Source organism: Hemitrygon akajei, chromosome 6 (genome assembly GCF_048418815.1).
Source record: "Hemitrygon akajei chromosome 6, sHemAka1.3, whole genome shotgun sequence".
NCBI classification, from domain to species: Eukaryota; Metazoa; Chordata; class Chondrichthyes; order Myliobatiformes; family Dasyatidae; genus Hemitrygon; species Hemitrygon akajei.
In genome coordinates, this window is record NC_133129.1 from 151,857,239 (window position 1) to 151,871,185 (window position 13,947).

General features: G+C 36.6%; 1 protein-coding gene across 3 annotated transcripts in view; it reads right to left on the bottom strand.

Annotated features, from left to right (window-relative positions):
• Nucleotides 1-13,947, bottom strand: part of sbf2 (SET binding factor 2) — a 521,046-nt gene that overhangs the window by 103,468 nt on the left and 403,631 nt on the right. For all 3 annotated transcript variants that reach the window (XM_073049581.1, XM_073049580.1, XM_073049579.1), the window contains 5 exons: nucleotides 12,300-12,472; nucleotides 9,833-9,906; nucleotides 3,765-3,960; nucleotides 1,546-1,673; nucleotides 1,241-1,416 (listed from right to left, as the gene is read on the bottom strand). In XM_073049581.1, coding sequence (XP_072905682.1) covers nucleotides 1,241-1,416; nucleotides 1,546-1,673; nucleotides 3,765-3,960; nucleotides 9,833-9,906; nucleotides 12,300-12,472 — 747 coding nt within the window. The remainder of the gene's footprint in view (nucleotides 1-1,240; nucleotides 1,417-1,545; nucleotides 1,674-3,764; nucleotides 3,961-9,832; nucleotides 9,907-12,299; nucleotides 12,473-13,947) is intronic.

The window sequence follows — 13,947 nt, forward strand, 5'->3', positions numbered from 1 at the left end:
TGGGAAATGTTCCTTTTGAACTGACTAACAATTCTCTCACAAATTTTGGCACAAAGGGGTGAGCCACGACCCATCCTTGCTTGCGAAGACTGAGCCTTTGATGGACGCTACTTTTATACCCAGTCATGATACCTCACCTGCTATGTAACACAATGGTAAACATGCCTCTGTCCCAACTTTTGTTGAGTGCGTTGCAGCCATCAAATTCTAAATTTGTGTATATTTACAAAATACAATTAAGTTGGTCAGTAAAACTATTGAAAATCTTTTCTTTGTATTTTTATCAGTTAAATAAAGGTTCACGTGAATTAATATATCACAGTTTTTTGTTTTTAGATAGATAGATAGATACTTTATTCATCCCCATGGGGAAATTCAACATTTTTTCCAATGTCCCATACACTTGTTGTAGCAAAACTAATTACATACAATACTTAACTCAGTAAAAATATGATATGCATCTAAATCACTCTCTCAAAAAGCATTAATAATAGCTTTTAAAAAGTTCTTAAGTAGTTTACTTAAATACATTAAATACAATCAACCCCGGCACTTTAACATATCTTACTCCTGGCGGTTGAATTGTAAAGCCTAATGGCATTGGGGAGTATTGACCTCTTCATCCTGTCTGAGGAGCATTGCATCGATAGCAACCTGTCGCTGAAACTGCTTCTCTGTCTCTGGATGGTGCTATGTAGAGGATGTTCAGGGTTTTCCATAATTGACCGTAGCCTACTCAGCGCCCTTCGCTCAGCTACCGATGTTATACTCTCCAGTACTTTGCCCACGACAGAGCCCGCCTTCCTTACCAGTTTATTAAGACGTGAGGCGTCCCTCTTCTTAATGCTGCCTCCCCAACACGCATTTTGGAAAATATCCCAACTTTTCTGGAAATGGAGTTTGTATTTATCACTGCAGCTTGTAAAAGATATGCATTTTTTAAAAGAACTTTGGCAAAACTAAACTGAAGTATACTAAGTATCAGTAACATAGCGCTTATACATGTATGTATATTTTTTGGTTACTAGGCAATCACCCCAATTTTCACATTCTGATTTGTTTTAAATTACTATTGCTTCCAACTACAGTTTGTAGAAGCATAGTAATACAGAACCTATTGCAAAGTTTGGAAGAGCAAAGTGACCACCCCCCTATTATTAAAGCCATATTGTGAACAGAAAAATCATTGTAACTGTTTACAACTAACTGGCCTCATAATCATCCACCTTTTCACACTTACCGAAACGAAGTGTTTTTTTCCTTTTGTTTTGGCAAAATTATCTGTGGTGCATTTTGACCTGCTGCAAAGGCAAAAGTGCTGAAGATTGATTGTGGATATCGAAACTTCATTATGTGTTTCTTAAAGATTTCCACCATCTCTGAGTTCACTTCTTCATCAAAGGCTACTTTAATTATCTGTAACAGTACACAACAACATTTATCTAGCTGTGTTGATTCTAGTCTATTCGTATAACATAAATTTGCAGTACTTTCCACAAATATAATGTTAATTAGTCTGAAGCAAAATCTGTGAATAAAATTGACCTGAAAAGTTGATGATCGAATCTGTAATCCCTCTTGCATATTTTGCTGCAGCTGATTTTGTATGCTTATCTTTTTCTCCTTTGTCATTGATGCAATAGGAAAGCTCCGAACTATAGTTTGTTCACCAACTATACACAATACGTAAACAAAACAGATATTAACAGCAAATTATCATTGTATATAAATTTTCATCACCCCAAAACAATAAAAGATAAACACCAAAATTAATAAGTGCCTATTTTTAATCTTTCATATTTCTTTACATGAATGCTTAGTGTCTTTATCTCAGATGATAAAAATACAATGTAATGCTTTGATACTATAACCAGCCTATGTTCTTGTGCATTATTATGCACAATCAAAATTACATTTAATATAGTTTTTGAAAGGCTCTCCAACATTTTTTTATTTCAATGCGTAAGAAATTTCAAGCATAACAAGACTTCAAAATCTATGAAAGATTTTGAAGAAATTTGATCTGCTCCAATCTGCCTACCAGCTCATTGGCTCATCACTCAACCCTGGAACACCTGGACAGCAAAGGTGCATTCATCAGGATGCTCTTTATCAACTATAGCTCGGCATTCAATATTGTCATCCCCTCAAAACTAATCAATAAGGTTCAAGACCTCAATATCTCCTTGTGCAATTAGATTTTCGAGTTCCTCACTTGCAGACCCCAGTTAGTTCAGATTATCAAAAACATCTCTGTCACAATCTTGATCAGCACAGCTCCAATACCGTATTTAAATTTGCCGATGACACCACTGTTGTTGGCTAAATCAAAGGTGGTGACTAATCAGCATATAGGAGGGAAATTGAAAATCTGACTGAGTGGTGTCATAAGAACAACCCCCTCTCCACATCAGCAAGACCAAGGAGCTGATTATTGATTCAGGAAGAGGAAATTGGGTTTCCATGAGTCAGTCATTATCGGGGGTTTGATGGTGGAGAACATCAGTTCCTTGGGTGTTAACGTTTCAGAAGTGTCCTGGGCCCAGCACATAGTGCCATTATGAAGAAAGCATGGCAGTGCCTCTACTTCCTTAGAAGTTTGTGAAGATTTGCATGGTGTCTAAACTTTTACAAATTTCTATAGATGTGTGGTGGAGAATATACTGACTGGTTGCATCACAGCCTGGTATGGTAACACCAATGACCTTGAACAAAACTCTTGCAAAAAGTAGTAGATATGGCCCAGTCCATCACAGATAAAGCCCCCCACATTGTACATCTAGCACATCTACGTGGAACACTGGTGCAGGAAAGCAGCATCAATCATCAAGGACCTCCAGCACCCAGATTCTGCTCTCTCACTGCTGCCATCAGGGTGGTACAGGAACCTCAGGACTCTCACCACCAGGTTTAGAAACAGTTAATAACCGCTCAACAACCAAAATCTTGAACCAAAGGGGATACCGTCACTCAGCTTCATTTGCCCCATCACTGAGCTGTTCCCACAACCTATGGACTCACTTTCAAAGACTTTTCATCTCATGTTCTCGATATTTATTATTTATTAGTATTATTTCTTCTCTCTTTTGTATTTGCACAGTTTGTTTGTCTGCCCTGTTGGGTGTGGTCTTTCATTGATTCTATTATGGTTTTTGTATTTACTGAGAGAGCCCCCAAGAAAATGAATCTCAGGATTGTATATGGTGACATCATGTACTTAGATAATAAATTTACTTTGAACTACACATAGGGCCATATATTAAGATCGCTGTTAGCACAGGAAATCAGGCCATATTAACCAAGCAAATTAATCTGTCAATCTAATGGTTACAGATGTCAAGAAGTGTGGATTCCAAGTTTAAAAACTGACTGTGATACAAAATTAGTTATTTTATAATGTAGGAAGAGTATCAACATACCCTATGATTCTTAACTGAATAAATATATATTTTTGTGTGACAAAATGTGAGGTAGGAACATATATACCGATGTAAAAGTGATGGGATACAAGAAAACAACCTGGCGTGTAACATTAAACTGAATAGGCACCTCCAAAGCATTGAAGAAATATAACTGACATTATTCTGTTCCTCAAAAGTTACCATACAAACATCAAAGCATCGCAGTCACAAGAATCGATGAAAATCTGCAAAATGTCTTGTTTCATCTTGACAGTTAAAAAGATTACATTATAAAATTATTTCTTAATAAATTATACATGATTAGCTTTGAATGCCATAAATGTAAAGTTTTTAAAAGCCTACCCAAGGGATCATGTGGGGTGCCTTTGAAAATAATTCGGTATGTTGTTAGAAATAAGGCCCCCTCTGCAGGGAGAATGTGTGGTCCACCTAGGGCTCCTCCTGTTGCCTCTTCTCGACCATCTGGGTCCAGAACAACACGCAACCCCTCTCCAACAAACTCTTCACCAGGTAATAGAGCTGGCCGTAAAATTTTGGGCTGTAAAAGTATGGGAAAAATAAATTGCAACAATCATATAAATAACAAACTTCAGAGAGACCATATCTCTTCTGTTGATGAATACAAGGATAATAGAAGTACTTGATTCTGGTGAGCATGTAACATGCATTTGGTTGAAATTATGATTCTTTTTTGCTGCTCAAATGAATTTAATTTATATTCAAAGCACCAATTTGATGATAAATATTAGTCCAAGACTTTAATCCAGAAAAAAAATCATTGCACAACCAACCAACAATAGAGATATGCTCTCCTTAATGAACGTAGGAAATAGTCATCCTCTTAAGTAAGAAGTTTGAAACAAATTGTAGTGATACCTACTCATCAGTCCTTGTCTGTAGGTCTTCAATGCCAGGTTGATTCGTCATTTCTGCCCCAGAGTACTGCATATAAGATGTGGGAAATCTTCTACACAACCTGATCAGGTTGCCTAGCTGCAATTGTTTTAAGGTCTGGGAAGTAGCTGATGACCAATTCCAAGCATTTCAAATTTCCTTTTTAAGTTAATGTCCTAGTCAGTTACCAATTAATGGCATTTCTTTGCATATTCTGTTTTTGCTTCATAAATACATGTACAATTAAATTTGCTGAATTTCTCAACCATTCATTTTAATTTTTTGTTTATTTAACTTTATATATACATATGTGTCTTTGCATCATTGTGTTCAAGTTTGAAAATAGTAGTTTACAGAATTCTTAAGTAGATGAAGATCTCTCTGGCTACATGTTTGTAGTTGACAATTGCCAGGGCTTTTGATGTTTAAATTCTCGTGTTAATTTCTGCAGAGCATCCTAAAACGTTCACATATATGATTTCCATGATTTCTGACAGTTGCACCAAACATGATAAAAGCAATTTTGAAATACTGATTTGTTAATTAGTTACATGTTGAAGGTGTCGCATAATGTTTTTTAAAGTTCAAATCAACTTTCATCTTTGGGATCCATTCAATGACTTATATATTTTCTGCATGTTGTGAATGAAGACTCAATAACTCTCATTCATCAGGTCCAACATTTCTTTTGTCTCTCTTTATTAACATGTTACACACAATTACTTTGGTATCTTCATGTAACTGGAACTATAGTTTCTTGAATTATATCATCTGGAACATGAACATTCTCTCAAAATTTTGTTGATCCTAATTTGTTTAGTTCCATTTACTACAGGCTTACAGATCACAGAGGTTTGGTCTTTCTGAACAGAACTGGATTCATAGGAAATTCTACATGGGCAGCTGCCTTCAAATTGACCACATAGTCTTCAAGTTTTCCAACAGTTTCTTTTCTGTCACTGGATTCTCAGTATATTAGCAAGTTTTTAGCAGCCCACAAACTAGACAATGACATGTCTGGTAATAAATCCAAAATTGCATCTGGCTCCACAGTGTAATTCCTCTACTGATCTGGGGGAAAAGAATCAGCCTCCTAAAAGCGAGAAAAAGTTTCGACTTAATGATGTAGGATTTTAAATCTGGATCCATTATTTGAATGAATCTACGATGAAGGAAAACTGGTACAATTTTCTGCAGCGCGCATAGTCATTGATGTATGTCAGAGGCATCTTGAATGGATTCGGCCCAGTACATCTCGGATAAAACCCTCCCAACCATTGAGCACATCTACATGAAACACTGCCGTAGAAAAGCAGCATCCATCATCAAAGATCCTCATCACCCAGACCATGCTGTTTTCTGTCTGCTGTCATCAGGTAATGGGTACAAGAGCCCCAGTACTCGCACCACCAGGTTCAAGAACAGTTACTACCCCTCAACCATCAGGTTCTTGAACAAAAGGGAATAAACCCCACTCATTCTGCTCCTGGTGTTCCCATAATCAATATTCTCAATTGACTCTTTATCTTGCTATTTCATGCTTGTAATTTATTGCTTTTTTTAATATTTTCATTTACACAGTTCGTTATCCATCGATCCTGTTTACATTTATTGTTCTATAGATTGCTAAGGATGCCTGCTAAGCATGTAAGTACTCTGATAATAAATCTTATTTTGAACTTGAACTGCATTATATTCCCTGATGTAAGATGGTTATGGGGAACATCTCACAGACTAGCTGCTGCTTTGGTTTTGGTCACATACTGTATGGTAGTCTCCATTCACAGATATGTTCATTGATCCCATTCACCGGAGTGTTACTGGGTAACCATAGATGGGGTTTCTGCACATTTCTGACTTCTAATGCTGTACATTTAATTTCTCTTGACAGCCCTGTTTACCTCAATATATCAATGACCTTTTTTGAACTGATTTGCTTCCAGAGATCTAGTGGCTCTGGAGACAGGCAGATCGAATGTCGGTGTCCTGGCAGGAGACTGTGTGTCGTGGCAGTTGGAAGATCTACGGCTGTGTGCCCAGAGACCTGAGATCTTTGGACACAGGCTCGGAAAAAGCAACGCAATGGACTTTAACATTGTAAACCAGCGAGTTGTTTGTTATGTCTTCCCTCTCACTGTGAAATGGAGACACCCCTTTCTCCCTTATTAGGGAGAGAGCAAGAGAGCCTGTGGTATGTTGAATACTGGGTGAATGAGTAGTCTTTGAGTCTGTGTCTTTGCTGTTGCTTTGCCACGCGCTTGAGTGCTCGGTGATATTTTTTTGTTTGCTGGTGGGGGGAGGGGGATCTTTGTTTACTGTTGCTTATGCGCAGGAGGAAGGGGAGCTGGGGAGGACTTTGGGCTTCTAACATTTAACTGTTATTCATTCTTTGGGGGCACTCTGTTTTCGTGGATGGTTGCAAAGAAAAAGCATTTCAGGATGTATATTGTATACATTTCTCTGACATCTGTAGAAATGTAGTGACATATGTACCTTTGAAGTCATATTCTTTGACTTTGATATCAATTTGAAATATCAATTCGCAATAGACACAAAATGCTGGAGGAATTTCTCCAGTATTTTGTGTGCTGTTCAAGATTCCCATCATCTGCAAGATCTCTTGTGTTTATGAGAAACCATTAGCCATTTTATCTCTGGCATACATTCTATGACTATTAATGAGGACCAAAGTAAGTGGCTCTTATTTGTTCATCCATATTCTAATTAAGTACAAATCTGACTAAATTTATCCAATTTCTTCCCAAGGGTCCTACTGAACATTATGTTCACTGGATCTAGCAATGCTAGTTTTGCTTTCTACAATCTGAGGTTCAAAACTTATTTGGTTTCTTGCTTAGCCTTTGATATGTGACCCCCATGGTCAGTATTTTTCTTCAATATCATCTATTCTCTTTCAGGTATCTTGAGAATTTCAATTTCAATTTACATTGTAAATCCTAGAAGGGCACCACGGTAGCATAGAGGTTAGCATGACACTATTATAGCTTGGGGCATCGGAGCTCGGTGTTCAATTTCAGCTTTGTCTGTAAGGAGATTGTACGTTCTCTCTGTGACTGCATGGGTTTCCTCCTAGTGCTCTGGTTTCCTCCCACAGTGCAAAGGCATACCACTTAATAGGTTAATTGGTCATTGTAAATTGGCTGGACTAATAAGTAAGTGGGATGTTAGGCCGCCGCCTCATTGGACCAGAAAGGCCTGTTCCACGCTGTTAATTCATTTTCCAGAAAAATTGTATCCTTCTCGTTTCTGAAAACAACCCGAGTCTCGATATCTCAGATCAAAAATAATGGAAATATAATAAATTTTTAATCAATTATAGTTGGTACAAAGACTGAGAGGCACACAATGCACTGCCACAGCCTCAAAGTTACAGTTACCTAGCATCAATACTGAACTCCAATGCTATTTGTGTGGAGTCTGCATAAACTCCCCATGACCAGGTACTCCTGTTCCTTTCATGTCTTCAAGATTGGTGGATTAAATGATACAATAAATTAACAAGAGTGAGTGGCTAGAAGGAGATTCAGAGTGAAGTTGAGGGGCTTTGAAGACAGAATAGATTACAGTGTGGAAATGGCATTGTTGGGAATGCTGACAAATGGGACACACTGAAAGGGTTGAATGGTCTCCTCCTAACTCAGAAGAAAATACAAGATAAATATGAAAATCTTTCTTTTAGTCAAATACACTGAAATGCTGCATCATTTTCCAACAATACCTTTTTGTCTGAAAAGGAGTTTAATAAATCATTAGCAGGTTCTTGAAATATATACTGGAGAAACATTTTTAGTGGTTATAATCAGTTCCTTCAGTAATGGCTGTTCTGCACTTTCTATGTGGCAATTACCAATAGCTTTCTCAAGACATCAAGCTAATTAGGTGTTGGATAATAATTCATTGCAAAGAATTAATTCTATACTGAAGATATAATGTCTAGAAAAATGTTGGCCTCATTTCCTTTCTAAACAAAAAAAGAGTACTGCTTTAAAATTATCAATTATTTTCTGTCTATCTAGCCTGCACTTCATTAGTATGGAAGAAACCTGAACATGATAGAGTGCTAAGTTTAAAATGCAAAATTCGAACATATATTAAAGTCCCATTTTCAAGACTTTATTTATTTTTAGGTTCTCCAGTTTTACTTACATTTTGCAAAATACTTGAGATTTATTGTAGAACTAAGCTTTCTATTTAGACTTCTTTGTTCATTTTTACATGTAATTTCAGCTGCTTCATTATTTTTGCAATAACTTATTGAAACATTTCTGCACAATTTCCAGTCAAACTATAGATTCCTATTGCTTACAATTCTGCTCTGAAAGCTGCATTACTTTTAGTTTAAAAGGAAAAAGTATGTTTGCATTTTAAATAACAGCTGTTTTAAAGAATGTTGCTACACAGGGGGAATATAAAATACTAAGAACATAGTGGAGCCAAGTCCATTTTCAATGCCAAAAAAAAGGCATTTTAAAGAAGCAGCCTGGAAAACATTTTGCTTGAAAAGAGAGATAAGCTATGAGGAGATGCAATGAATAGTATTTTTACAAGTCTATACAACCTTCATCAAAAGATTCAGTTGATCTGATCTCATCTGGTTTCCCAGGCTTTCACGAATTCAAATAATTATCCTGTAATATTACAATTTATTTTCCATAAAATATTGGCAGCTCATTCAGCCAACATTTTAATGGAAATTATATTCAAAATGTGATAACTTTTGGGGCACTACATTGGTGATTCCCAAAGAGCATATCTTTTATGATGTCCATAAAACTGAAACATTAAACAATATTATGTTGCTTTCCTGATTATGCACCAAATATTTAAGAGTATCAGGTTCTAAAAATAGAACAAGTTAACCATAGATATGAGTCTGAAAAATTTAACATAGTGCAATAATATTAAAGAATTGCTTAAAAATTGTTGAAATGCAATGGATAAGATAATTTTAGACTGAAACAATTTCCATGGTAAGAAATATCTAACAATGATATAGTGGCCAAAAATGGCCAACAACAAATAAAATCAAAAATTCCACTTGTCTAACTTTTGGACCATGAATAACGGGAAGATCTCTGCAGTCCAACAGACTAACTGTTGTGATACCAGATGCTTATCATTAGGTGGTGCTGCAGTGATTTAATACAAGTGTGGATTACCCTCCAGCCCTATTTACTTGCACCAATCTGAAAGAAGAAAGCAAAGAATAAGGAAGTTTAAGAAGCATAGAGTTAAAGTAAAACTACTACTATAACATAAAACAGAGTAAATGAAATAAAGAAAACAAACCAAAATATAAAAATGGTAAAGAGAGATGATTATAGGAAATTAAAGTCAATAATCATTAAAGCAAAGGAAATTAAATCTTATAACCAGTTCTATCAGATATTAAGAGCAACTAATGAGAGCCCTAATCACCAGAGCAGATTTAGGTTATCTTATTTTCTTTTTGGAGTGTAGGGATACATGCTAAAATAAGTGATGTATTTGTTTACCTTCTGTATTGGTGGAAGCCTCCTGCTTTCCCGATGAACAGCCTCCAGTGTCTCAATATGCATTGCCACAATTCCTTAGTTAAACAGTAAAACCACGGTCAGTTTAACTATTTGTGAAAAATAAATTATTCTGAAACATAGCCCCTATAGCCTTTATTTCATCACACACACAAACACATTTATTTATTTAAATCTGGAAGGTCAGTTTTGGGGGAAAATTAGATTAGAAACATGGCAAATAGAACAGACTATTAAATCTATTATTAAAAACTGATCATTGTATTTGTTTGCTGAAGAAAACTAAGCCTTCACATTTTGCTATCCTGCTACATACCAGTCTAGTTTGTATTATAAAAATGATAAAAACATATTATAAAACATACTTTATTTGCTGCTTTCCCAATAGCATAATCTATTCCTTAGACCATTCATGTCTAAGGAATAAACTGAACAACACATCTCTGTGTGTAAATTCATCTGAGAACTTTGTCTTCTAATGGCTTCAAGTAATCCAGACGGTTTTTAATTTTCCTCTCACATTAGAGAATGAATTACAGGCATCCAGATAATAGAACTTATACTTCTACAAGTCAGTGAAGCAAACAACTAAATCAAACACAACATAAAACAGAGAACAAGAAAAACCTGCACGGATGTTATTATCATGAAGAGTGCTACACTCACCAACAAAAATCATTCTAGATTTAAAATGATTATATGACATAAAGAAAAAGTTACTGCAATTTTTTCTTAATAAATTCACTGATATTCTTAAGTCAGTGAGTTCCAGAGAGTTAACTAAAATCGCACTGGTTGTGCTGCTTTGTCTCTCATGGACCTCTAAGGTAACAGAACAAAATATTTTGATCTAACCATAACTACATGCAGCCTAATCGGGATTTCTGAATCATCCATTTCTTTTTTATGTGCATGGAGCCCGACAGAATGGAAACAGGTCCTTTGGCCCAAGTCAACCATTGTCTGCATTTGGCCCGTACCCCTCTAACCCTTTCTTCTTCTTGTACCTGTCTTCTAAATACTGTAATTGTACAGCCTCAACCACTTCCTCTGACAGTTTGCTCCATTATTACCCACTACCCCAATGAGAAAAACATCTCTTTTAAATCTTTCCTGTGTCATTTTAAACATGTCCCCTATAGTTTTAGACTTCAGTGTCCTGGCAACAAGATGTTGACTATCCATATTACCTTTGTCCCTCATGATCTTGTAAACCATTATAAGATCATCTTTCAGACTCTATCGCTGCAGAGAAAACAATGCTAGCCTATCCAGTCTCTCCTTATAACTCAAGCCCTCCAGATGCTGCAAACTCCTTGCAAATATGTCCTATACCCACATCCTTCCTATAGTATAGTGACCAGAAACGTACAGAATATTCCAGTATCCCATACATCTGTAACATAAATCTCAACTCTTGTACTCAGTACCCCATGTTTTCTTTGCCACCCTGTCTATCTGTGTTGCTGGTTTCAGGGAAGTATGTACTGAAAATTTTGCCACATTTATGATTTTCAGAAGCCATACACTTAGATATTTCTATCAATTTCAGTTCTATGTCCGATTCTAAGGTCTGTAAAATTTGCAAATTTCATACATCTTTTATACCAATATGAAATAGCTAGCTCCACAGAGGGCTTGGGAGATGATTATACCACAGTCATCCAAGCCAAAGATTTGCATATACTATAGATTGCAGCAGTAGTAACACTTAAACCAATCTGAAATTCTGTAATACATAAAAATTATGATTGCAGCTGTGAATAAAGCCAATTCCAACTGAATATTGTGGCAGAGTACAAAAGTGGCACTTCACTGATTTGACAGGGAAAAATCCATTAGTATTAGCTACATCAACAAACCTAAACTTCTAAAATTCAACCATCAAACACTCATACAATAAGCACGAGCTAGAAGTTAATCAACAAAACCCTGAATGCTGCCAACGGCCCCTTTAAATAGCACTAATGTTAGGCTCCTTTCTACTGCTCAACTTCAGTTTAGTTGCAGAGAATAAGAAAGCTATGTATTCTAGTCTTATAGTTTTCATGATTTGGCGGGTATGTTCCAAAATGGAATCAATGGCACAGAGCAGGACAGATCCGTCTACTGCAGTGACACTGTCTTGCTGCTGGTTGAAACTGTGCCAACATGCGGCTCTTGTGGAGGGGTAGGGGGTGGGGGAAGCAGGAGTGTGAATATCAGTATGAATATATAAATCAACAGAATTTTGGAACTGAAACAGCTACAGATTAAAATTTTTGTACAGCGCCCAATTCTGATGAATAGCAAGGAATCTCTATAACACTAATGGTAATATTTCCGCACAATTGTGGTAAAATAAAATGAAAACTGTAAGAATCAAAAACTTCTCTACAAATCAGTGGGTAAGTATCTATAAAACCACTCACTCCTAGATTTTCTAATGTAAAACACTTTATATCCCAACCTGGTATCATGCAGTGCAAATTCTTGATATGGTCCTGTGTGACACCACTCTCAGTGCAAACTTTGTCAATAAATCTTGTTATAAAACGAACAACTGCATTGGCAACATCATTATTCTCTGCATCTTCAAACCCACTTTCGGTGTCGTAACTTTCAGCGACACTGCCAGCAATGCTGAAAAATAAACAGTAAAAAGTTTCAATAATCTGTGGAACTCACAGCATCATTACAAACATAACTTTCATTTTCAAACTTTGAACAAAGATATGTGGCTTTGAGAGTGGATCAGTACAAGGGGTGCAAAAAAGTAATTTGAGTTTTCAGAGTCCATGATTACTGCTATTTGTTCAGCACTGTTCTTGAGGCTAGAGCTTAATGCTCTGTCTGTAGCTGCTTGAAAAACTTATAGTGCAGCCTAATTACAGAAATGGCTCTCAAACTTTTCTTTTAAGAAAGTGCTTTCTATTATTCTTTCAGCAGGATGTTGTTATAACAAATATCACCTACAAGTGTCCCCAAAGCAGCAAGCCATCCTAGTCTACAACGGCAATCAAAAACAGACTGGGTGGTGGTGTGCTTCAACCAATACAACTGACTGGATTCTATTAAGACCAATATGTTGAGCCTTCAGGGTTATTTCAGGAGCAAACACTGATAAGATAGACATTGTAAATCACAGTGGAAATCTTGGCCTGATCCAACATTTATTTGAGTGCTCATTTAAACATCCATGTGAGAAAGGTGTTGGACCATAACACCATAAAATATTGGAGCAGAATTAGGCCATTTGGCTCATCAAATGTGCTCTGCCATTTCATCATGGCTGATCCAATTTTCCTCGCAACCCCAATCTCCTGCCTTCTCCCTGCATCCCTTCATGCCCTGACCAATCAAAAATCTATTGACCACTACCTTAAATATACATAAAGACTTGGCTTCCACAGCTGCCTGTGGCAAAGAATTCCACAGATTCACCACTCTCTGGCTAAAGAAATTCCTCATCTTTGTTCTAAAAGGACACCCCTCTATTCTGAGTCTGTGTCCTCTGGTTTTCAACTCTCCCATCATAGGAAACATCCTCACCACATCAACTCTATCAAGGCCTTTCACCATTTGATATGTTCCAATGAGGTCACTTCTCAATCTTCTGAATTCCAGTGAATACAGGCACAGAACCATCAGACTGTCTTCATATGACAAGCCATTCAATTCTAGAATCAATTTTGTAAACCTCCTCTGAACCCTCTCTACTTTCAGCACATCCTTTTTAAGAGGCCCAAAACTGCTCACAATAATCCGTGAGGCCTCACCTGTGCTTTATAAAGTCTCAACATTACATCTTTGTTTTTATATTCTAGTCTTCTTGAAATGAATGCTAACAATGCATTTGCCTTCCTCACCACAGACTCAACATGTAAATAAACCTTCAGGGAATCCTGCACTAGGATCCCCAATTCCATTTGTGCCCCAGATTTTTGTATTTAATCTCCATTCAGAAAACAGTCAACCCTTTCATTACTTCTACCAAAGCTTCTGACCATACACATCCCGACACTGTATTCAAAACAAACTGCTCCTCCACCTATACCCTCTGCAAACATTGCAACAAAGTAATCAATTCTATCAACCAAATCATTGACATATAACGT